The 26412-nt window shown below is 38.4% G+C and overlaps 2 protein-coding genes across 3 annotated transcripts; one reads left to right on the forward strand and one right to left on the reverse strand.

Annotated features, from left to right (window-relative positions):
• Positions 1-1648: 1648 nt before the first annotated feature.
• Positions 1649-19607, reverse strand: med24 (mediator complex subunit 24). Its single transcript, XM_060863342.1, has 26 exons — positions 19474-19607; positions 18850-18997; positions 18087-18169; positions 17344-17382; positions 15954-16027; positions 15535-15758; positions 15336-15447; positions 15039-15189; positions 14843-14956; positions 14697-14744; positions 14499-14581; positions 14160-14246; positions 13926-14037; positions 13301-13443; positions 12965-13002; positions 12786-12868; positions 11046-11224; positions 9619-9718; positions 9266-9441; positions 8147-8411; positions 7856-8037; positions 3633-3726; positions 3261-3360; positions 2809-2889; positions 2479-2627; positions 1649-2057 (listed from the first exon to the last, which is right to left on the reverse strand). The coding sequence occupies exons 2-26, from the start codon at positions 18986-18988 to the stop codon at positions 1941-1943; spliced, it is 2973 nt and encodes a 990-aa protein (XP_060719325.1). The 5' UTR covers positions 18989-18997; positions 19474-19607; the 3' UTR covers positions 1649-1940.
• Positions 19608-20218: 611 nt separating this feature from the next.
• On the forward strand, positions 20219-25407 carry LOC132841034 (zinc-binding protein A33-like). 2 transcript variants are annotated; one of them, XM_060863207.1, is made up of 7 exons: positions 20219-20257; positions 20438-20878; positions 22689-22784; positions 22868-23098; positions 23231-23253; positions 23340-23458; positions 23634-25407. In XM_060863207.1, exons 2-7 carry the CDS (start codon positions 20480-20482, stop codon positions 24158-24160), a joined length of 1395 nt encoding a protein of 464 aa, XP_060719190.1. In that variant the 5' UTR covers positions 20219-20257; positions 20438-20479; the 3' UTR covers positions 24161-25407. The 2 variants fall into 2 exon arrangements, with proteins under 2 accessions (XP_060719190.1, XP_060719182.1); XM_060863199.1 differs by lacking the exon at positions 20219-20257 and having other exon boundaries at positions 20296-20878.
• Positions 25408-26412: the final 1005 nt, after the last annotated feature.

Below are 26412 nucleotides of genomic sequence, written 5' to 3' on the forward strand. Positions count from 1 at the left end.
TCTTTAACATTGTCTTTGTTCTGAAAGGTATAAAACTGTGTGTGTGCCTGTGTGTGTGTGTGTGTGCGCGAGAGAGAGAGAGAGAGAGAGAGAGAGAGAGAGAGAGAGAGAGAGATATGAAGCCAAGTTACAGACACAATATGCTTCTCTTCTATGTCCTGAAGAGAACTTTACCTCTGACAATTACAAAGGGCTGAAGCTGGAAGCTCCATCCACACATATACATTACACATCTTCTCACTGCATATGTCCCCATATAAATTATGCGGAGCGTTCAGCATACAGGTCCTTGTGAATGAGCTGTTACTATAGAAACGATAATGTATTAGAGCAAGCACTTTAAAATAAACCTGTGACTAAAACTAACCAACACTTTCTGTCCAAGCCGAATCATGAATGTGTGCATCACTGTGAGGTAGAACGCATTCTATATTAAAATACTAACACACACACAAGCACCTGACTAATGACTAGAGCTTTTTCACTGCTTTGACTCCAAGCCTGGACATATCATGAACTTCCTTCCTAATTACGCTTAGTGTAGCCGTTATGTAACTGCTGTTTAACTGTGTTAGTTTCATAGACATCAGGCTGTGACTTATAGCTCACTCATTAAGCCGTTTCCAGCAATTACTTAACCATTTTGAGTCAATGGGACTTTTTGTTCACAAGAGTCTAGGTTGTAAATTCCCTGCTCCTTCCATTTAATCCTGAATTAAATGTATATATCCTGTATTTTATATTATATATATTACTGCTAACTGCTACATGCTCAGTCTACAAATTTTAATTGAAAAGAAAAAAAAGGGCGTTGGACCAGGTTAAAATTTATACTTATTAGGGATGACTAAGATTTGACCAAAAAAGTCCCGAAGTTAACCAAAGTTAATAATTAACAAAAAAACAAACCAACACTCAGTAACGATAAGCACTGAGCAGGAACTGATAAACCAATAAGTGCAGCTACAGTGAACATGTAGTTAAAGTGGCAGTAAATAAAGGTAAACATGTAACCCAACTGCCCTAGTTATGGTTTATGCAGGCCTAATCCTGGCACATAAAACTGGCACGTAAATAACTTGCATAAAACTTAAATGCAGAGCAGAGGGCTTTCTGCGTTGCATGCAAAATTTGTCCCATAATGTCAGCATCAGCATTAGTGTGGGTTCCATGTGAGATATCTGGTTTCACACATTTACACTCAAACACACACACTTACTTCTGTGGAAACACTGTGTGAACACTGCAAACTAGTTTATAGACAGCTTTTATATGAAAATTAATTGAAAATGATAATTGCATGTTTAAATCAAAAATTTTAGACTATTTTAATATGATACTATATTATTTAAAAAAAACAAAAGCTTTTTTTATAAAAATGAAAAGGAATTTTATTAAAATTTAAATACCATGTTTTTTGTTTATTTGAATGGCACTTTGCACATTTGATTTTTTTTTTTTTTTTAGATCAAAACATACTTGATTTTTGTTGATGTGGAATTGTTAAACATTTTATTTGGTATAATAGTGACTGTCAGATGTAAAAATTATTTTACAATTTTTGATTCATTTACAAAATAATTTATTACAAAAATGAGGCATGACATGAGTTCCACTTTAAGAATAAATACATCAAATAAAGTGTATATAAAGTTATGAAATCATGGTTTATTGAGTATAAAAAAACGTTATATATACAATAATGAGCCCATCTTTCCATTTTTTTTCTGTTTAAGGTGGTAATGGTAAGTATCAGATGATGCTTAATAAGAAAAAGAGCTTAAACAAATGACATCAACATTCTTCAGAAGTGGGAGTTTAGGGTTCAAATCAGGAGTAACTGTGAAGCCACAAGCCACTGAGAGAGAAACTTACTGGAAATCAGGTTCCATTACAAGCCAAGTGCTATCACTCAGTGGCTTCGTGTTTGTGAATGTTTACTACAAAGCAGCAATGGCTTTGGCAGCTACTCTTCGGCCCAGTGGGAGCGTCAGGTCTGTGATGGACAAGACAACTTTGGGTTTGGCGAGTGCATGCAATTTCACCAGCTCAGAAACCTGTGAAAAACACACACATTCATAAGGACCTTACATTATCTCAGTAAATCAAGGAAACCTTTTGACTCTCAGATTTCTAATACACTTATAATATATCTAATATATCTATAATAAATACTATCTATAAACACCATCTTCGAGGGGGCCCTGACACTGTGCCCTTGTGAGGACCTCTGACATTATAGTGCCCTTGTGAGGACCTCTGACATTATAGTGCACCTGTGAGGACCGCTGACATTATAGTGCCCCTGTGAGGACCGCTGACACTGTCCTGCCTTTGTGAGTGCCTTTGTGTCCTTTTTGGTCATCACAAAGAACTTGAAGGGCTAAGTGTGTGTGTGTGTGTGTGTGCGTGTGCGTGTGCGTGCGTGTGCGTGTGCGTGTGTGTGTGTGAGCGTGTGTGTGAGCGCACGTGTCTCACCATAGTGAAGGGCATGAACTGCAGGATGCTACCACGGCTTCCCTGCTCCGAACACTCCACACACTCCTCGATGAAACACTGTACGAATTGTGTGTGAGGCCCAGCGGTCTTTGCACTCAGGATGGAGGAAATGAGCAAGAACAGATTTGCTACGGAACAAAAAAATAAAAATAAAATATGCACAATTTATTTTTTCTTCAGTCTTATAAATTATAATGAAACAATATTACTTTATTTTATCAAAAACATTTGCACAGATGAGAACTGAATTTGCTTGCTAACCAGATTAGACAAGTACAAATGGATAAAATGTACAAACACACTACTTGCCTAGCACACGGTTGAGTGGCTCTCTCATATTGACTGTGTGAAGCTGAGAGGCTGAGAGCGAGCTGCTCATCGTGCGGTCACCTACGGAAAGAGCAAAAGTCAAAAAGTTTTACAAATATCTGTCTGGAAGGAAAATTATATATGCATTGCAAATAAAAGGCCAATACTGACATTCAGTTCATTATTCTTTAAATATTAGCTACAGCATCAGGTACGGTACATTTTCAGCTCACTATTAGATACATCGTCATCTGTGTATTCATCAGCTAGGTATTAGATATATAATTAACAGTATGAGACCAGTAAACCAGCCAGGAGGTGCTTTCCAAAAAAACTAAAGCATAAAATAATGTTTTTTTTGGTAATGATATTTGCAAACAATGGCTTATTTGTAATAAAGTATTTCTAAACCTTTAAGTACCAACAACTCATTCTGATTTGTTCTGACTTACCTGGACTGCTTAACACTGCGGGCTCATCCTCATTAGAGCTAAGCAGGCGCATCAGCTTGGATGGCTGTGTGTCATCCAATGGGAACAGGCTGCTGTAGTCCTGTGAACCAATCAGATTAGAGACTAAGGACAAAAGATGTGTGCGCACAGAATGATTCCAAAAAACACCCTATAGGTGAAGGCTTCTTTCACACAAGCTGTTTTCTTCAAATGTTGAAAAACAATTAAAAGTAAAACTACTTTTAACATCTCTAGACTAATCAGGTTGCAAGTCTGTTAAACAAAAAAGGAATTAGTATGTTTACAGTGTTCTTTTCACATGATCCACTTCTTTTATATATCAACTGAAAAAATTTTGGATTTTGTGTAAACCTCAATATCCTCTCGCTGTCTCTTGCGCTGCCGAACCAAGGCGTGGATTTTATGGTGAGATGAGAAGGAACTGAGAGCGCACCACACTGATAACCTAAAAAACAATTAAAGAAATAAGTCTGTTTTAAAATCTGATCACTTTCACTGTGGGTGGAAAATACGAACATGTTCTAATGCTGCATTCTACAATTTTTTCATTTCTTAAGCAGTATTAGCTATAAATGTGAACTCCACTAAAAATGGAGCAATACAAATGTATTGAAGTGGTAAGCCAGCCAGGAGGGGTGTTAAAAAAACATGAGGAAGGACAGAAAATCTAAAATAAAATAAATAAACAAACAAATAAATAAAAACATTTAACTTTTTTTATTTATTTATAATACATCTTAAATATGGAGCTGATGTCCATGTTGTTCTATATGACCAAAAGTATGTGCAACTCAGACTATCACACCCCTGTGTCCTTGACACCTTACTACTGACAGGAAGTTTGAATCCCAGGATTGCCAAGCTGCCGTTGCTTGAGGCTTGAGCAAGACACTTAAGTTAACCCTCAGTTCCTCAGTTGTATAAATAAGATAAATGTATGTTACTCTGGATAAAGGTTTCTCCCAAATATCTTAGTGAATTTTGATAAAGTTTGATAAAGCATTAATTGTAGGAGATTTTAACATTCATGTTGACGACACAAATGATGCGCTAGGACCCACATTCATGGACTTACTAAACTCACTTGGGCTTAAACAAAACGTCACTAGAGCAACTCACCGTCGTAATCATACGCTAGATTTAATAATATCACACAGAATAGATGTCACTGATATAGATATCATTCCTCAAAGTGATGATATCACAGACCATTATCTCATAATGTACACACTACCTGTAGAACAGGCTAACTGCATTTCACCACATTATCGTTTCGGTAGAACTATTATTCCGACCACTAAAGACAGATTCACAAATAACCTGCCTGATCTGTCTGGACTTCTTGCTGCACCCTTAAACACAGACGATCTAGATGAAATTACTAACAGCATAGGCGCTATATTCACTAGCACACTAGACACTGTTGCCCAAATCAGATTACAGAAGGTTAGAGATAAAACGCTTGCACCATGGTATAATAGTCATACTCACACCCTCAAGAGAGAGACCCGTAACCTCGAGTGAAAGTGGAGAAAAACTAAATTAGAGGTTTTTAGAATTGCATATAAGGAAAGTATGTCCAGCTATAGACAGGCTCTAAAAGCAGCCAGGGCTGAGCACCTGAGCAAACTCATAGAAAATAACCAGAACAATCCCAGGTTTTTATTTAGCACAGTGGCTAGACTAACAAAAAACCAAAAATCTGAACACACAATTCGATCACAGTTCAGTAGTGACGATTTTATGAGATTCTTCACTGATAAAATCGAAAGTATCAGGAATAAAATAGGTGACGCTCAACATATGAGAGCAACTAGCATCCCGGTCTCACCTAAGGTTCTAAACACACAACTACATTGCTTTACAAGTACAGGTCAGGAAGAGTTAGTTAAACTTATTACTACAGCTAAATCAACAACTTGTTCACTAGACCCCATTCCAACTAAACTACTGAAAGAAGTGTTATATAAAGCCGGTGAGCCTCTTCTTAATATTATTAACTCCTCGTTATCTTTAGGTCACGTCCCTAAATCCTTCAAGTTGGCAGTTATTAGGCCACTCATTAAGAAACCTAATTTAGATCCTAATGGACTTTCAAATTACAGACCGATTTCACACCTTCCGTTTATGTCTAAAATACTAGAAAAGGTTGTGTCTGTTCAACTGAGCTCCTTCTTACAGGAGAACAATATCTTTGAAGAGTTTCAGTCAGGTTTCAGGCCCCATCATAGCACAGAAACTGCACTTGTTAAAGTTACAAATGACTTGTTCTTAGCTTCGGACAAAGACTGTATGTCACTATTAGTTCTACTTGACCTTAGTGCTGCATTCGACACTATAGATCACAACATTCTCCTAGATCGCTTACAAAATTACACAGGTATTCATGGACAGGCTTTAAGTTGGTTTAGATCCTACCTGTCTGATCAATACCATTTTGTAGAATTAAATGGTGAATCCTCCAGTTTATTACCAGTTAATTATGGGGTCCCTCAAGGATCAGTTCTAGGACCTCTGCTTTTCTCGATATACATGCTTCCATTAGGGAACATTATTAGAAGACATGGGATTAGCTTCCATTGCTATGCTGACGACACACAGTTATACATCTCATCAAAACCAGATGAAATAACTAAATTGTCGAAATTAACTCAATGCCTTAGAGAGATAAAAGACTGGATGAGCTGTAACTTTCTGTTGTTAAACTCTGATAAGACAGAAACACTACTTATAGGCCCAAAAACTAGTACACAGAAACTCTCACAACTTAATTTCCAATTAGAGGGATGTACTGTTAATAGTAGTTCGACAGTGAAAGACCTGGGTGTTATATTAGACAGTAACTTGTCTTTTGAAAATCACGTCGCCCAAACCACAAAAACAGCCTTCTTCCACCTTAGAAATATTGCCAAGCTGAGAAACATCCTGTCTGTATCTGATGCTGAGAAGCTAGTTCATGCTTTCATGACCTCTAGACTGGACTATTGTAATGCATTACTAGGTGGTTGTCCTGCATCTTTAATAAATAGGCTACAGTTAGTCCAAAATGCAGCGGCCAGAGTTCTCACTAGGACAAGAAAGTATGACCATATAACCCCAATTTTATCATCTCTACACTGGCTATCTGTTAAGTTTAGAATTGATTACAAACTGCTGCTACTTACGTACAAGGCTCTTAATGGTTTAGCTCCCATGTATCTAACTAGTCTTCTAACACGTTACAATCCTTCACGCTCTCTGAGATCACAAAACTCAGGACTCCTGGTAGTCTCCAGAATATCTAAGTCTACTAAAGGCGGAAGAGCGTTCTCTTATTTAGCTCCCAAACTTTGGAATAGTCTTCCTGATAGTGTTCGGGGCTCAGACACACTTTCACAGTTTAAATGTAGATTGAAAACTCATCTCTTTAGTCAGGCGTACACACAATACGGCCCATAAATATTGTGCACTATCACACTAGACTTGCACATTCTTATGAACAGCAGATATGTTAATCCCTCTGCACTGCTCTTCTCTTCTCTTTTTCTACCCATGCTGAGACACCCATGCTATGATCGTCTTCTGTGCGTTGAAATTTTTGGACCTCCACTGAGACAAGGCTGACTCTGTGAGAACCCTGAGACATCTACAGATCTACCGGCTCCAGTTGGACTCTGTGATACTTGTATATTTGTAACCACACCATCTAGTGTCACCCATATGAGGATGGGTTCCCCTTGAGTCTGGTTCCTCTCAAGGTTTCTTCCTTTACCAATCTAAGGGAGTTTTTCCTTGCCACTGTTGCCTGAGCACCTCAGACTTGCTCATTGGGGACAAATACACATACACACATACATACATACATACATACATACATACATACACACTGTGAACTGTATATATCTTGAATTTTTATTATATTAATTCTTTATACTTCTCCTTATGTTTATCTTTTGTTCTATGTTTATGTTCTGTAAAGCTGCTTTGTGACAATGTCCATTGTAAAAAGCGCTATACAAATAAACTTGAATTGAATTGAATTGAATTGAATTCTACTGAACATCTTTGGAAAGTTCAAGCTTTGGGGAATACTACCTTTTTTAAAAAAAAGCCAAACGTCATTGCCTTGCAGGAAACTTCAGAATTATGAAAGAAAATGAGAACAAAGTCTATTAATGAATGAGGGCAAGAAAGGCAAAGAATCTGAGGAAGTAAAGAAGAAGAGTGATAGTGAGAGTCAGCAGATGTCAGGTTTCAATACTAAAATGCCAACATTGTGGCTTTCTTTAAGGTTTTTGTTTCAAAAGATATGCAAAAAGATGTGAAGCTAGACAAAAATCCCATATTTGAGCAACTCTCTGAAAATGGAGCAAAGTCCAGAACAGTGCTAACACATAAAGAGCCTTATTGCTCTTTTGCTGTAAATCAGTGTAACACTTGTTACTGCTGAAGAGGTATGTGTTAGTACAATCTAACTACACTAATCTGACAAGTTGTGTTTGTATGATCCCAAAAATAATCATCCAGATGACTGGCTTGAAAGAATCAGATAAATTGTAAAACGTGAAGAAAAAAATCAATAAATCAGGTTTTACTTGGCGAGGGCTCGGCCTGGTGGATCTGCTAAGCTGTGCCAGTGGGCGGGGTCAGTCAGCAGGTTGGGGACAATGTGGCCAATCAGAGTGAGCGTGATTTGCTGGAGGTCCAGGCAGAAAATGCTGTAAAGAAGCTCAACGACGCGGAAGGCCCACTCCTTACGTGTCTCCTTCAGGAGCTCCTAGAGGACGTGAATTGTGTAGCACTGTGAATGATGCATTTACAGAAGACTCGGCTGTAGTTCTATTTCCTAATAGAGGCAGAATTGGAAAATCTCTCCCCACACACACCTTGACAAGATTGTTGGTGAACCAGAAGACTCCACCTATGTGCAGCAGGTTGTCCAGCAGGTGTAGGGTGCAGGAGTCCACCCAGCCCTTATTGAGTGCCATGCGGAAGTTGGAACTCAGAGCCTGGCAGATGGGTTGCCGCAGGGGCAGGAGGGCACGGTATGGCAGAGGCTCCTGAGGCTCCACTACCGAGCGCACGCACTGACCTGTTTGCTGGAACACGTCAGCACACATGTGCTCCAGGATAGAGCTCATGATCACAACACTGCAAATGAACCAATAAAGAAACACAGACAGAGAGGGGCAGACAGACAGAGACAGAGAGAGACAGAGAGAGAGAGAGAGAGAGAGAGAGAGAGAGAGAGAGAGAGAGACAGAGAGAGAGAGAGAGAGAAATTCATGTCCATGTCAACAGCTGACACCACCTTTTACCTCAAGGCAAGAAGTTCGGTATACACAGGAAGTCTTCATCAATAATTATTTCATCAATCACAATGAATGCACACAGTGAACGTATACACCGGTTACAGACAAAACTACGCATGTCCAACTGTGTCTTAATAATCTGATGACTTAACACCATTAATCTGATATCTTTAGTAACTAGTAACTTTAGTATCTTTAGTAATCTGATTATAAAAAACATACCATACATAATCATTACCCAAAGTGCATGTAAACACTGATTAGATTATTGGCAGTTATTACCAATTCTGAATTTCAAATTTGTTCGTGTAATCACAAAAAACACAGCCATTGTTCCATCGGACCCAGGAAGAAGGCGTGGCTTTTCTCTAATTTTTCAGGGTATAAATAATTCAGATTTTCCTGTTTTCAAAAAATCTTTATAGAAAACTAAGACGACTTTATTTTTTTTCTATAGCACAGTGAAATTCTTTCTTTGCATATCCCAACTTTGGAGGTTGGGTTCAGAGCACAGGGTCAGCCATGATACAGCATCCTTGGAGCAGATAGGGTTAAGGGCCTTCATCAAAGGCCCAATAGTGGTAGTGCGGGGGTTTGAACCCCGATACTCCTATCAACAACCCAGAGCCTTAACCGCTTCATTTGTGTTTGTGTAGGTGTGTGAGAGAGAGATAGAGAGAGTGTGAGACACACCGTTCATTGTAAAACTGTAGTGTGTTCTCTCCATACAGAGGCGTCATAAGCTGACGAATCATAGTCTGCGGTTTTTCCCTCTCGTCCAATCCCAGCATCCGAACGTGAGCCACCAGCCAGGCCACGGCGCATATGGCCATACTACACACCTTACCTTTAATGTTATCAGTGATCTTCTGTTTAGAGAGATAGGGAAAGTGTGTGTTTCTTAACAACAGATACAATGGCAAAAAAGTAAACAGCACTGTGCGAACATATCACAAAGAATATCTAAAAGCAATAATTGTAAATCAAAACAGATCTAGTTTAATTATCATGGAATGACTAAGAGAGAGACTGGGTTTGGATTCAACCTGTACAGCCTCCACAGACAGCACGCCGTTCTCCCATGCATTCAGGACCTCCAAGATGGCTGCCGGCGTGCTCAGGCAGATCTCATGCCACTTCATCTGACTGAGAGAGAACAAGACAACTCAGATGATTTAATAACACATAGGCACAATTAAAAGGAGGAAAAAACAAAATGACCCACACCAAAAAATAAACGAGGCGGAAGTAACAAAAATTGCCACCAGAAAAAGACAAACAATGGAAAAGTTATAAAAAAGCTGCAAATAATAATAAAATAATAAAACGATGTGGAAACAAATTGAAACGATGAAATGATGGTTATGAAATTTTCTTTGAACTTTTAACTCTTGTTTATGAGAAGAAACTTTAATTTAATGATTTGATGGTAGTTTTGTAATTTTTGTTACTCTCTTTCCATTGTATAAGTTGGTTAATCTGATTCTCTTATAAAACAGGTTCTGGGATCTGTTCATCACTGCAACACTGTATGATGTTCAGGTTCTACAGCAGACACCAAACGACTATTCTGTGAGCCGGGAGTTTCCTTATCTTGATTAATGGGATATGGAGTTTTAGTGCAGATGTAGATTATATATAGATCAGATATAGTTTGTAATAACAGCTGACACACAATCCCAGCCCTTTATTAGACATGCGTTAAATGTGTAAATATAAGTAAAGGTTACAATTTTTTATATTGATTAAAGAAGCCAATTTCAAATCTATAAATAAAAATAAAGGGGGCTTGTTTTATGATGAGGTTTGATAATCTTTGTGTCCAAAGCGACAGACATGATGCTATCAGACAAACGTTGTCCTCCAGTAACACCTTCGCTTAGCAAACCTCCTGCAAGCTGCAACTGTGCAACACTGCTGATTCACATAGCCTTAAATATGATCTGTGATTTCAAAGAAGACCAAAGAGTTACAGTCAGACGGTGACGCAACAGTGAAACAGACAAAACAAAACAAAAAATACGAGTGTAGAACCTTTAGATTTATAAACAATGGGCACACTATTAATGCTAATCAATGTCATCAGTTATTTTACTCCTACCTTTATGTCAACTTCAGAGAAAGAAAGATTTTCGGTTATTCACAAACAAATACAGGTTTAATGTGTAATGTGTGTTGAAAAATGGTGAAAACAAAAACCACAAACGCTCACATCGAGTGTTATCTGTAACGTCAACTTCAGTTGCATCCCTACGATCGAGGTTACGTCTGATCTTAGCGCATAAACTATACTTTTAATCATTTCCCCAGCAAAAAACGAATCTCCTTAATGAAAATGACTGTTGTTGTTTTTTAATCGGTTTATTTCAATGAGCTGTTACTATAGAAACAAAATAAACCCTGTGATTTGTAGTTAAAGCTGCTGTTGTAGCTCTACATTTCTCTTTTTATTTCCTTCTTTTTTTTTACTTACACCAGCTTCATCTCTGAGGACGTGTTGAGTAACGCCACCAGACTCTCCACTTTACCCGGTTCGGGTCTGAAGCAGGGGTGATCCGGGTTCAGGATCTTCCCTTCCTCAGGCATGCACATCTGCAACCATGTCTCGAAAAACGGCGTCTCACCCGATTGACTCGGCTCGGACAAGATGACCTACAGGAGAAAGAGGGATTTAAAAGCAAACCTGGTGGTTGCTGTAAAACTCTGTACATATTTGGGTTAAACAGTGTTTCTAATCATCATTAATAATTATTTGGTATATTAAATCATATTATAGTCTTTACAAGATTTGACATTTAATATGACAAATGTTAAAAATTGCGTAAGTCAGAATAATTTCTTTGAGAGTGGGCGGGGCATCTTGGGAGATTTTTTTATTTTTTTTTTAATAAAATATACTTTATGATTCATTTCCAGCACATTATTGCAATCCTTAATCTTGTCAGAATTCAGACGTCAAAAATGGAAATCTGGCCGTTTTGAAAATGCAGCGTAGAGGAAAACTACACTTCACTACAGCTCACTTCAGATTTGCCTACAAGTTCAGGCAGCTGATCACCGGAAGACTCTCTTCCTTCCTCTTCTTGATCGATGAATAGACACAGCAAAGTTGCGTTTTCACAGAAACAGACTTGGCAGTTCCTCACATTCTCTGTCAAATATTTCTAGAGAATTTTACTCCTGTGATGCCACTTCATAGCCTCCCGTATTAGGAAACTGACGCAGAGAGCTGGCGAGAATATTTGTGCATGTAAACGTCTAACGTACGTTCACATGACATATACAGAGTGTTAAAATACGCAGGGAATAAAACAATGTGTAATGGAACAAAACCAGGTTTACACTTTTTACTGTTATTAAGTAAAGAATGCACTTTAATACTTAATCAGTTTATAATTACATTTATCATTGTGGAACGTCCACAAACAAATCAAGTTCCTGTTCTATCCCTCAGCAACTGCTCTCTCTTTTTTTTTAACCATATCAAAACCATAACACATTTATTTTAATGTCTCTGTGATTGAGCTGTTAACCATAAACAGTCTCCAGTACTGAATTCTTAACCATCCATTTCCAGTATTAACTTCTAACCGATCAGGTTTCTGGATTAATGCTAAGCTATTTCTTTTCAGTACTGAATTCTAAATACTTCATGTTCAGTACTTCATTAAGCAAAGCCTTAATCAATTCACTTTTAGCACTGACTACTTACAAGTCTGTACAATTTCTTTTTCAGCACTGAAATCTAAACCATATCTTGTCTGTACTGACTTCTGAACAGTTTATTTCAGTACTGAATACTAATTTCTTTGCTTAACTGAATTTGAAAATTAATTTTTTGTACTGAATTCGAAACAATTCATTTTGCCCAAAAAATCAGTTTCAGTACTGAATTCTAAAGTATTCGTTTTCAGTACTGAATCGTGAATGATTCATTTTCAGTACTGAATTGAGTGTGATTAATTTTCAGTACTGAATTCTAACCCATTTCGTTTTGGTACAGAATTCTGAACGATTTATTTTCAGTACGGAATTATTCTTTTTTTTAATCACCAAATTCAATGTGATGGTCAGTGTAAAAACAACTCTCAAAACAACTTTCCAACATCAAGCATTTACTTTTAGGTGAGTCATTTTCAGCAGAGGAAAATTTCATCCATAACCACATGAGAATTCAGCAGACTAATACTTGTGTGAGTGTGTGTATACTGACCTCAGAGCCATATGTCTGGACCACATGACACAGCATGAGGAAGGAGATGTCGAACAGCAAAGCTCGCACTGAAGCAGATTTAGCTGAACACAAAGAGTCACATGCAGAAAGCAGTTATGGTGACTGAAAAAATTCACTTAAACAGCTGGAAAAAAAAAAGAGAATTTCTGGACACTCACATCCTTCACCACTGATGTGTTTCGGAAACTCATTTAACCTGTCGGGCACACAAATATATACATATATAAACCTTGCTTTGTCCCCTTGTTGATGTTTTTCTGAGACATCGCTTGTTTCATACTTAATCCTAACAAATCTATTTCTATTAAATAATTTCCATGGCTGATTTTATGACTGAATTCTAATCAGTTCATTTCTCTAATTTAGTACTAAATTCTCTCACTCATTTTTTTTACTGAAATCAATCACTCCTAAGTACTGTGTTCTGAGTAAGCTGGCTTCTTTTAAAGCAACCGTTTTTACAAGGAATTCCTTTAATAAAGTATTGATCTTACTTGATGAACTTGCGAGCAAAGGATTTGAGTTTCCCGGTGGCGGCGGCTGCAGCCAGCAGCAAATCCAAACTCTTCCCTGAGAGCATGTGACCAAGAACTCCCAGCAACCCCTCAGGGGACTTGGAATGATCAGCATCTACGGTCTAGACACACAGACACACAAAAAGCTCAAAAACAGAAGGATGGACATGAGGTAAAGTGTCGTAAAAAGACTTCAATCTAACTAATAAAGCTTCGATACTGAAATCTGGCTTTGGTCCTAAATTCTTATTATTTAGTTCTAAATGACTTCTATATCAGTCTCCAGAGCTATAATCTGTCTTAAAAGTATACAAATAATATTTCACTGCTACATCATTCATTTTAAATGAGTGTAAAAAAAAAAAATCACTTAAATATTGAATTTTTTTATACACATATTTAATATAAAATGTTATTTACTGTGTAATATAAATATTTAAATTTAAATTCAAAAATCATTTAAATATCTGAACACATACATCTGTAAAAATCTAAATTTATGACATTATATGATTTATTTTTATGCCAGACACAGTGAGCGCAGTTGTGTGTGTCGCTCTGGATCAGAACATGCCCTAACTGCTGTAAAAGTAAACGAAAAGACCTTCAGTATGTTGGTGACAGTCGGCTCGGCACGTAGTATCAGGCCTGGGTTCGGCTGGATGTTTGCATTCTCTGCCGTCTTCAGCTTAGGTGCATATTCCCTGTCTTCAGACCTAAAATACAACAGCATTCAATTAGACAGGGAGGAGAGGGATGAGGGAGAGATAGAGAGAGAGAGAGCGAGAGAGACACACACACACAGATAAATGAGCTACAAGCTGATGACGTATTGTACCGTTTAGCGGTGAGATTGGTCATGTTGGGTTCAGACAGCAAGCCAAGTTTATGGCACTCCTGGAGCAGTAGACTCAGGCAGTCGCAGCTACACACATATATCCACACACACACACACACACGTTCTTACAACAGGCTATACAACATACATCACAACACCACAATAATTATAAATATTATTATAAGTAATATTATTACTACTGATTCAAAAGACCTCTTTCGATTATCTGTGATAATCTATTAACCTAGATTTGTGCGTTTGTATTAAGTCATTACAGTATTGGATGTCCAACGGAATGTAATCGTTAAACAATTTTCCACAATGTAAATTTTCCCTTACTTGCATCTCTGGTCAGCTTTGTCCAGCAGCGGCGTAAGCTTCAGCAGATACTCGAATGCCACGTTCACTTCATCCGTGAAGTCCTGAAATAAAACATATAAACACAGAGTTGCTGGATCTCCACAAGAAATCATCCCAAGAGTTTACTAAAGGTGTATACAGCAACCTGGAGAGTAAAACGGCTGGTGTTATTCATACCTTCTCCCCCTGAGGGTACTTCTTTAACCTCAGCAGGACCTGAGGAATCTGTGAACATCAACCATAATATAACATCACAGCCAGTACTAGGTATGCTGGTTCAGTGTTAAGGCTGTAAAGTAACAAATATAGATGAAAATGCAGACCTTGAGAAATGTGAACGCAGTCCATTTGAGCTCCTCTGTGCCTTCTGGAGACTCGATGAGCCCGGTGAAGCAGGCTTTCCAGATCTCGAGGACAAACAGCTGCGCCGGGATGCGCTGAAACAAAATCCGGCCACATATGAAGCTCCGAGGCCTGCAACGACTCCTGTTACAAACAGGTCTGGTGTCTGGACCTTACCTGTATCCGCTTGATCATCATGAGCTGCTCCACCAGCAGCTGCATCTCTCCTGTGAGGTTCATGGTCCCCTCCAGCATGATAAAAGCATGGACCGATGGGAAGGATGTCTGGACGGGCGGCTCACACTGAACACTCAGCATCTGAGGTATACTGAAGTGATGGAAGGCGCCGTTTCAATACGCAGCCATTTTGGTTGCACACACACACACACACACACACACACACACACACACACACACACACACACACACACACACACACACACACACACACACACACACGGCTTGAGCTCTCACCTCTTCACCAGCATCACACACTCCTCCAGCTTGCTCTTCAGTGTCTGATTGGACACGCTGCCCAGATTCTCTGAGAGTTTTATTAACGCTTGCTCCATGATGCCCCAGGAAGCTGCACAAACCAGAGACTTATTTAAGACACTGTAGCCTACACTAAACTGCTGCTATTCATTTTTTTCAACTGAAGCTTAACACACACCTTGTTCCTCTAATCGGGCGATGTGCATCAGGGCTCGATTCTTGGCCTGCTGCAGAAGGTTCTCTAGGCGCTCCTGGCAAGCCCGGAGGCTGGCGTCGCTCGTCGGGACAGCGCTAGGCTCTTTAAGCTTCTCGCAGTACCAGGCACAGCCCTGAAGATGCCAGACGACTGCCCCCAGGAGTGCCCGGCACAGGGCAATACACTCTTCCGCTTTACCCTGGCAACTAGCAGAGAGATTCGGTTATAAGGACTTACATACGATCCGTAACGATACCAGAAATAAAAAACAAAACGTTGGCGTGAATTCTCAATTCTGATTCGTCTACGGAGTTACATTATAGTAATAGCTCGTTTTCTTCAAGGAGACACTTCTACATCACTTTTTTTTTAATGGCGTCCATCTTGACGCACGTTTGTACCTGAGACGGTTGGAAAACATGTCTATGATCTCCAGGAGCGACTTTACGCAGAGTTCTCGGGAGAAATCGTCGAACTGAGGATGACATGAAAACACAAATCGTTTTGAACTGAGGAGGTCATCCACACAAACACAAATCGTTGACGGTGCGTTTAAATTATGCTTTCGGACCAAAATCTTCAGATCCAAAATTTCAGGACAGTTGCATTCCTCTCATTGTGGCACAATTTAGAATGTTAATACTGAAGCGAAATGTACAATTTGGCTCAAAAGTTTGCATACCCTGAAAGAAATTGTTAAACATTGGCATTGTCTGATAATGGAAAAATATTTTTTTCTTATTTAAATATAGTGGTCACTTGAAGTCATTAATTATCACATAGTTGTTTGACTCCTTTTTAAAACCTAATGATAACTGAAATCAACTAAACAAACCTGATCAAAAGTTTACATATCTTTGAATGTTTGGCCACATTATAAACACAAAAGGTTGGCACACAGAGGTTTAAATAGCTATTAAAGGGAAGTTTCCATATCTGTGACTCATTGTAATTTAGTGTCTGTGCATAAATTGTGAGTTTCTCAGCTCATGAGGTGATGCACTGATTTGGCTGGATACTGCACCATGGGGAAGACAAAAGAACTGCCAATGGACCGGAGTAATAAGGTAGACAAGTCTCACAGCTTCTGGAGCTGGAGTCATTTGGAATTATGAGACAAAACGGAATAGTCACACCCATAAACACTGGAGTTTGGAGAGGAGTCAACAAGGTCCACGGTGAATAGTACACCATCCCCACTGTAAAGCATGGTGATGGATCTCTTATGTTTGGGGCTGGGTGCGCTCCAGTGGCACAGTGAGGTTAGTAAAAACTGATGGCAAGATGAATGCAGCATGTTATCAGGAAATATTTGCAGGCAATTTGCATTCTGCAGCACGAAAGCTGCACATGGGACACTCTTGGCTGTTCCAACATGCCAATGATCCAAAGCACAAGGTAAGGTCGACCTTCCAAAGGCTACAGCAGAAAAAAGATAAAGGTTCTGGAGGATCATTGAGACATTTTGGGGAGATCACAAACCTTCAGTTTGTGCAAAACAACCAAAAATTGACGGAAACAGGAGGCATTTTTCCAAGAACAATGGGCAGCTATACCACCTGAGAGAATTAAGGACCGCATGCACAATTATTACAAAAGACTGCATGCCATCATTGATGCTAAAAGGGGAGATACATGATACTAAGAACTAAAGGTATGCAAACTTTTGTCCTATAAAAAAAAATTATTTGTTTTGCCTTCTCACTCTTTTGTATTATTAATACTTTTAAAAAACTGATTTGTTATTTATTTTAAATGTCAAACACACACATGTGGAGAATGAACACTGACCTTACTGACTGCACTGAGCACGCTGGAGTATGACACCATCTAGAGGTGGATAGAAGTTTCATAAAAACTTTAACACACATCAACTGTTTAAGGGACAAACGATATTTAAAATGGGTTTTTAAAATTTATATATATATATATATATATATATATATATATAAAACTTTTATCTAAATCTACACCACTTCCATGTCAGAATATATTACAAAATATTCAAATAAAAAAATGTATTTATTTTTTTAAAAATTGGCCTACAATGTTTTTAAGATTTTAAAAATTTCTGTTGTTCTGCTTGCCAAATTATTAAATAATTAGTCGCACAAACATGATTTCATGATCCCATGAACTACAGATCTGTACAAGATGGCAAAAGGATGACATTTTAGCAAAAAAAAAAACAAAACATGACATTTTACTTTTATTACATGGTTAAAAAAATTTCCAATTATTTTATATTCCAATTATAAAATATATATAAGCATAGTTTCTGATATCATTATAATTTATGAAAACCTAAAAAAAAAAATAGATAAAGTGCGCCACCTGCTGGGTTTGACATAGAATTTGGAAGAAAAACCTAAACTGCACATTTTGTTGTCCACAGCTCCGAAGGCTCACTCACACCTGCATAAAAAATCTTTTTTTACTGTGTTCTGCTTGACACCTGTCCCTGTCCTGATGCACACCTCCAACCTGACCTTCTACAGTTTCCACATTTCTACAAACTGCAGACCTTTACCAACCTGAGAACTGATGGCGTACTTCAAATAGGAGAGAATCAGTGGGTTCGGAGACGGTCCAATCATCGCCTGCTCCAACAAAGCTTCTAGATCAGTGAAAATTGATAACATCAACTCAGACATCATTCTACTCTATACAGGACGCTAAGCAGGCTACAAAGCCATGTGAGGATCACCATAACTAGCTCTGGGTTAGTCACCAATTTAAATCCAGGACAACCCGTTCCAGAGAACAAAGAAAGTGCTTACTTACATTGAGATTATTTCAGCCTACATTTGATCAAAGGTTAAGTGAGAGTGATCGGGAACAATGATATGTTTGTCAATGTTTTTGACCTTACATATGACAAGATAGAGATACGAATAACAGCGTCACATGTCCGCTAAAGGAAAACCTCAGCGTTGGTAAACATATCACTACAAATTAGCAAGAACTGACCAGTTGTTAATAATTGTGAAAGGTGCTTGGACCCCACAAATCACTGCGTGTGGTGAGTTTTAGGGGTCCAACCACTTAACATGATGGAAGCCTACAGTGTTCACTAGTATTTCTATTATTGTCATTTTCGTAATTAACACACTGAAACACTTCATTGCTGTTTAAAATGTGATGAACACTAGTGTGTGTGTTGTTTTTGTTTTGTTTTGTTTTTTAGCCCCGCCCACATGTCATGGCTTTCTTCCTTTGAAAGCTGGTGCAAGAAACATAACTAAATTCAGCACAGATTCTGAGGTATGCTATGTGTAGCCTGGTGACCTCAGAGACCTGCAAGATTGGGATAATCCCACGTGGCTCCTTTGGGGCAGTTCTTCTTGATGTTGACTGCCCATTGATAGTCGCTCCAGCGCTCCTTCCATGCCTGCAGGATGGCTTGCTTCAGGTTCACCATCTTCAGTTTGCGCATAAAGAAATCCTGGAAGGAAAAAAAGATCTCTGACTTTCTCACATGGAATCTCAGAAACTCGACTCTCAAAGTCAGATATCTACAAGATGATTGTGACAGATGTAACATCGTGAACGTTGAGGCTTTAGATCCTGACTTATTTAATCAGAGATGGACAGAGTAAAGCACTAAAGCGCTGCTGCATCAACCCTCTTTAAATAGAGACAACGCAAGGACCCCATCACAGTCACCCCAATGAGGGTTAATGCACTAATTGTCCATATATACTTTATTAGCGTGAAAATACCTTTCTCTAACACAAAAAGAACTGGACTGGTTTTTAAATCATCTCGTTAGTCGATGTTAAACCTGATCAAACCTTATTATTAGCCGGTTAGCGGCTAACGCTGTAAAAGCAATACGTTTCACATCAGCACAATATAACCAATGTATATTTATTCTTATTAGGCTTAAATCAAAATATTCATCATATAGCAGACACTCACCTGATCTGATTTTACTCCTAATATAAGAATACGTTTTGCTCGCTAGCTTTTTCCTTCATTCAGACAAGAGTTATGGTTTTCCGCACGCGTATTCTGACAAAGCCCGCCTCATCTAATACGATTGGTTAGCATGTTGATACGATTCTAAAAACAGCCAGTTATGTTGTAGTATGATCAAACAGACAGAAGCCTTAGCCAATCGTTGATAGAAGGCGGGATTTCTCGGAATACAGGTAGAACTGAAGACTCGCAACATTTATTTTCAGTTGTCGCCATTTTGAAAATAATACCGAGTCGTTTGGTTGGTTAAAAGTTGCACCATTGAGCACGAGTTAACGCTATTGGTCAGTTAATGTGCATCGTCTGATTGGTTGAGTCATTTAGCTTTGTAGCTTGTATTATTTCTGCTGTTTGTCGTGTGTGTGTGTGTGTGTGTGTGTGTGTGTGTGTGTGTGTGTGTGTGTGTGTGTGTGTGTGTCTGTCTGTCTAATTTAGGTTTTTAATTTTATTCATTCATGTTTATTCCCAAATGTAAAGCAAAAACATTTTTTGTTCATCTTGTGTCTGCCATATTAAAAATACACCTTTTGGTTGTCAGAGCTCTCAAGTTTTGAAAACAGTCAAGAGTGACATCTCCAACCCCCCAAATTAAAATGAAATTAAATATAAAATGAGAAAGCCTGGAAACTGCCGTATATGATATGAATGATAATTATGTAAGATAAAGTCTCTAAAACTCCGCCTACTAAGGAAGTGTTGAGTCTGAGACAACGGCTGTGTTCTTGTGAGTTATGTTTTACACATAGCTTTTAAGAGTTTAATGCATCTCTATATAATTTTAGTATACATTTTTTTATTGTTTGAAAAGGAAATAAATAATTACTAACTAGAACCTAAAGTAGGAATAATAGTCATGTGATCAAATGTAAAACTATGTGAAAGCATGGTGTGATTATTTTCCTAGAAGTGAAAGTGGAACTCTGACAGTTTGGACCGGAAAAGGAAAATGGCATCTAATTTTACGGAGGAGGATTTCTCCTGTCCTGTGTGCTGTGACATCTTCAAGGATCCTGTTTTACTGCACTGCAGTCACAGTGTCTGTAAAGTGTGTCTGGAAAAGTTCTGGGAGGTCAAACAAGCAAGAGAATGTCCTGTTTGCAGAAAAAGATCATTCATGAAGGATCCTCCCTTAAACTTGGCGTTAAAGAACCTGTGTGAGTCTTTCTTACAGGAGAGACGTCAGCAAGGTTCATCAGTGTCTGAAACAATCTGCAGTCTGCACAATGAGAAACTCAAACTCTTCTGTCTGGATGATCAACAGCTGGTGTGTTTGGTGTGTCGAGATTCAAGAAAACACAGCGACCACAAATTCTGCCCCATTGATGAGGCAGCAACAGACTTTAAGGTAAACACACACCAAAAACCACACACACACACACACACACACACACATTTATTAGAGTCTATAGACTCTAAAGTTATTTCTAGAGTTTGGACAAATTTATAGTCAGATAGATTCTGCACAAATGGAGGAAATTTAAGACCAACAAAGATCATTCCAATAGCAAGAAAAGTATTAGTCTGTTGGGTCAGTGTAACTTCTAAGCACCTGTTTTACTGGGTAATGTTAATGTTTGTAAGCCTTCCATCAGGTGAACACTGAACACTTTGGTGTGCATGAGTTGCAAGCCACTACTCTCCAAAAAAGAGGACTTTTGAGGACTAAATTTGTGAACGAATGAGACCATAACAACCCTGTACCATATTTGAAACATGGTGGTGGTAGTATCAGGCTTTGGGCATGTATTGCTGCATCTGGTCCAGGATAGTTTCCCATCATTAATAGAACAATGAATTCAGAATTATACCATTGAATTTGAAAGAATAACGGCAGAACAAGGGGGGGGCACGGTGGCTTAGTGGTTAGCACGTTCGCCTCACACCTCCAGGGTCGGGGTTCGATTCCCGCCTCCACCTTGTGTGTGTGGAGTTTGCATGTTCTCCCCGTGCCTCGGGGGTTTCCTCCGGGTACTCCGGTTTCCTCCCCCGGTCCAAAGACATGCATGGTAGGTTGATTGGCATCTCTGGAAAATTGTCCCTAGCGTGTGATTGCGTGAGTGAATGAGAGTGTGTGTGTGCCCTGCGATGGGTTGGCACTCCGTCCAGGGTGTATCCTGCCTTGATGCCCGATGACGCCTGAGATAGGCACAGGCTCCCCGTGACCCGAGGTAGTTCGGATAAGCGGTAGAAGATGAATGAATGAATGAACGGCAGAACAAGAGAACTGAATCTCAAGAGAAAATGGGTCATACACTAAGACAACGACCACAAGCTCCTAAGTCTGTCTATTAAAGAATGAATAAAGAGGAACAAACATAATGTTTTGGAATGGCTAAGTCAGTGTCCTGACCTTAATCCAAAAGACATGTTGTGGAAGGACCTGAAGCAAGCAGTTAATGTGAAGACACCCACTAAAAACCCAGTCGTTAAACTCTTAAACTCCATGGAAACTTTACTTTTACCAGTTATTGGTGCAAAAGGAGGTCACCACAGATACTGAAATCAAAGGTTCACATACTTTTGCCAGTCACAGATATGTAATGCTGAATCATTTTTCTCAATAATTAAATGAAGAAGTATAATATTTTCAGCTCGTTTGTTTATTTGAGTTTATATTTCCATGTTATATAGAAATTTTGAAATAATTAAAAATCTTTCAAGCGAAGCTCTCTCTATACACACACACACACACACACACACACACACACACACACACAAACATATATATATATATATATACATATATATATACATATATATATATATATATATATATATATATACATATATATATACATACACACACATACATACCTTTTATTTTTCTTTCAATATTTTACTGTAGAGATTTTTAAGTTTTTAAAGATTTTAAGCTTGTATTTAAAATGTTTGTTTTTTGAATAATAAAATACAAAGCAAATCATACAATGAATACAAAAAGGAAATTTATTATTTTATAAAAAATCTTTCATGTTTTATATTTTAAAATGTATTTAAAATCTTTTTATACAAGTGTGTTTCCATTTCTTAATGCCACTATTGTTAAGAAAAAAAATGGATATGTTTAATCACTTAATGGCCAGTAATAAACCTATAAGTACAGTATGAAAATCAGTAATTACAGTAACTGAATGTTGTCTGTTGATTTGTTTCAGGAGCAGCTCAAAACTGCACTGAAGCCCCTACTGGAGAAGCTGAAGAACATTAAAGACTGTAAACTGAACTGGAGTCAGACTGCAAAACATATAAAGGTTACAATCAGTAACATGGGTTTGAGATTATAAATGTGTTCAACATAATTTCACAGGTTTAATTAACTTCCACTTCACTACAGAGTCAAGCCCAACACACAGAGCATCAGATTAAGGAGCAGTTTGAGAAGCTTCACCAGTTTCTACAAGATGAAGAGGCAGTCAGGATCGCTGCACTGAAAGAGGAAGAGGAACAGAAGAGTCAGATGATGAAGGAAAAGATTGAGAAGCTGAGCAGAGACATATCATCTCTTTCAGACACAATCAGAGCCATAGAAGAGGAGATGAGTGCTGGAGACATCCCGTTCTTAAAAGTAAGGATCATTTAGTCAGTATTTATACTGTGAGAAAGTAACAGTAACAAGTAACCATCATCAGAAACGTCACATTTCAGTGGTGTAAAAACATAAATCATATTCACTGATATGTGCTTTGTTGTTTTCCAGAACTACAAGGACACAGTGAAAAGGTGAGTGATTTGGTTCCTGTGTTTCTGCTTCTCTGTGTTTCTGAATCCAAAGCCACAGCATCACTGACTCCTGAATGTTTTTGCAGAGCCCAGTGCACCCTGCAGCATCCAGAGGAGCTTTCAGGAGCACTGATCCATGTGGCAAAACATTTGGCCAACCTGAAGTTCAGAGTCTGGGAGAAGATGCAGGACTCTGTCCAATACAGTAAGAGTCTTTCTTTTGTCTCCCGTTTGGTGTTTGTTTGATTTTAAACATGAACAGACAACATCAGGTTACAAATATACTCAACATGCAAAAATTTGGGTATAGGACAACACATACAAAAAAGTGCCTCTGTGTGTGTGTGTGTGTGTGTGTGTGTGTGTGTGTGTGTTCTCAGCTCCTATAACTCTGGACACCAACACTGCTCATCCTAAACTCATTGTATCTGATGATCTGACCCATGTGAGATGCAGTGATGGGAGACAAGAGCTTCCTGATAATCCAGAGAGATTTGATGGATTACAATGTATCCTCGGCTCTGAGGGCTTTAACTCAGGCACACACTGCTGGGATGTTCAAGTTGGAGACTGCACACTGTGGATAGTGGGTGTGATGACAGAATCTGCTCAGAGAAAGAAAGATATATTGAACAGAAGAGGAATGTGGTATGTGGTGTTTAAGATCAGTGAGTATAGAGCACGTTCTACACCACAACCGTCCACACCCCTCTCAATAGCACAGAAAATCCAGAGGATCAGAGTGCACCTGGACTGGGATGAAGGGACTGTGTCATTCTCTGACCCTCTGACTAATACACACCTATGTACATTCACACACAGATTTACTGAGAAATTGCTGCCACTTCTATCTACTGCGTGTTTAATGTCTCCCTTAAAAATCCTCCCATTTAAATGCAATGTATGAGTGAAGTGTTAGAGCTGCATCAGAGTAAAATATTTAAATCCAAATTGGAGGAAGGGTTTAGGAATTACAGCTCTTGAGAGTAGCTACCCCCCCTTTTTCAAGGGACCAAAAGTAATTGGACAAAAGCTGTTTCATGGACAGTTGTAGGCTATTTCTTCATTATTTTGTCATCAATTAAGCACGTAAAATGTCTGAAGTTGATTCCAAGTGTGGTATTTGCACTTGGAATCTGTTGCTGTGAACCTACATCATGCGTTCAAAGGAGCCGTCCATGCAAGTCAAACAGGCCATCATTAGGCTTTAAAAACAAAACAAATCCATCAGAGAGCTAGCAGGAACATTAGGAGTGGCCAGATCAACAGTGTGGAACATTCTGAGAAAAAAAAGAATGCAATAGTGAGCTAAACCCATTCACAACATTCAGCCAAGTGAAGGACACTCTCCAGGAGGTAGGCGTGTCATTGTCAAAGTCTGCAATCAAGAGATGACTTCACAAGAGCAAATACAGAGGGTTCACCACAAGGTGCAAACCATTCATAAGCCTCAAGAGCCTTCTAAAAAAGCCTGACCAGTTCTAGAAAAGCATCCTTTGGACAGATGAAACTAAGATCAACCTTGAAGGCTTGGAACAGCTCGTGATTCAAAGCATACGTCATCTGTAAAACATAGTGGAGGCAGTGTAATGGCATGGGCATGCATGGCTTCTAGTGGCACTAGGTCACTGGTGTTTACTGATGATGTGACAGAAGACAGAAGCAGTCGGATGAATTCTGAAGTGTATAGGAATATACTGTCTGCCCAGATTAAGCCAAATGCAGCAAAGCTGATTGGATGGCATTTCACAGTACAGATGGACAATGATCCAAAACACACTGCAAAAGCAACCCAGGAGTTTTTTAAGGAAAAGAAATGGAATATTCTTCAATGGCCAAGTCAATCACCTGATCTCAAACCGATTGAACATGCATTTCACTTGCTGAAGGCACAACTAAAGACAGCTGAAGTTAAGACCTGGCAAAGCATTAGAAAGGAGGAAACCTAGTCTCTGGTGATGTCATTGCCTGCAAAGGATTTTCAACAAAATATTTAAAAAGAACATTTTATTTATGATTATATTCATTTGTCCAATTACATTTGAGCACCTGAAAATGGGGGGACTGTACATAAAAATGTTTGCAGTTCCTGAACCTTTTACTTGATATTTTTGTTTAACCGCTTGAATTAAAGCTGAACGTCTGCTCTTCAAATGCATTTGTTTTTTTTTTTTCATTTTCGTTTTATTCTGGTGGCATACATAGCCAAAGGTAAATGTAAATGAAAATTGTGCCCAAATATATATGGACCTGACTGTGTGTGTGTGTGTGTGTGTGTGTGTGTGTGTGTATATATATATGTGTGTATATATATATATACACATATATATATATATTAGTGCTGGGCAACGATTAAATATTGCAGCATGCCCAAAATTCAATAATGAAATCAAAAGTAGTGTATTGCATAATTTTATTCTTTCAAAGTACTGCTGTATGAACAAAGGTGCAATAACATTTGGTTTGTCAAAACTTTAAACAAATAAAGTGCTTTTTTACAGCAGTTAAAAGTAAGTAGCAGTTAACACTTCTTGTAAATAACTTAAACATTAATGTAATCAAATTAAATATAACATTAACGTATAAATAAAACATTAATGTTTTATTAAATAAAACATTAATGTTTGTTTAGTTTGTAAAAAAAAAAATAAAAAAGAATTATGTCCAGAACCTCGATCATAAGATTATAACTGGCCCCTTCCGAGCAACAACATCAATCTCCTTTAAGAGACTGAGAATCTCAGTCCAAAAAAAAAAAAGAAAACTTTCAGTGATGCAGGTTGAGTGGACAAAATTAACTGCATGTATCCATTCTTCCAACTTTACATTTAAGTGATACTTCAGACTCGAAGTACTCCGATGACAATTCAGCTTTGCAGTGGTTACAAATAGCTTTAGTTCTATCAACTCCACTGTGTGGAAGAGGTTTAAAATAAAAATGTCCATTTAAGATTTCGGTACCTTTTTCCATTTCTGTTTTGCGCTGTAGCTCTCTTAGGCACACAACAAATGCTTTCATTGGTTGAGACTCGTGATGACGCTCATCCCAAGCAGCCAGTAGCCTACTGATAAACATCCCACCCCTCCTGTGACCCATGGTTTGTGTTGTATTCGGTTGTATTATTACAGTCTATTTGTATTCAAACGCAGTGAGCAACG

The sequence above is a fragment of the Tachysurus vachellii genome, chromosome 2 (assembly GCF_030014155.1).
Source record: "Tachysurus vachellii isolate PV-2020 chromosome 2, HZAU_Pvac_v1, whole genome shotgun sequence".
NCBI classification, from domain to species: domain Eukaryota; kingdom Metazoa; phylum Chordata; class Actinopteri; order Siluriformes; family Bagridae; genus Tachysurus; species Tachysurus vachellii.

Excerpts from the sequence above, each read along its gene's own strand:
- med24 (XM_060863342.1), bottom strand. The coding sequence starts at position 18,988 with ATGCGCAAACTGAAGATGGTGAACCTGAAGCAAGCCATCCTGCAGGCA. Across the intron at positions 2,628-2,808 it reads GCCACTCAACCGTGTGCTAG|CAAATCTGTTCTTGCTCATT; the intron begins GCAAGTAGTGTG and ends TTTGTTCCGTAG. Across the intron at positions 2,058-2,478 it reads AGTTCATGCCCTTCACTATG|GTTTCTGAGCTGGTGAAATT; the intron begins GTGAGACACGTG and ends TGTTTTTCACAG.
- LOC132841034 (XM_060863207.1), top strand. The coding sequence starts at position 20,480 with ATGGCATCTAATTTTACGGAGGAGGATTTCTCCTGTCCTGTGTGCTGT. Across the intron at positions 22,785-22,867 it reads AGACTGCAAAACATATAAAG|AGTCAAGCCCAACACACAGA; the intron begins GTTACAATCAGT and ends ACTTCACTACAG. Across the intron at positions 23,459-23,633 it reads GCAGGACTCTGTCCAATACA|CTCCTATAACTCTGGACACC; the intron begins GTAAGAGTCTTT and ends GTGTGTTCTCAG.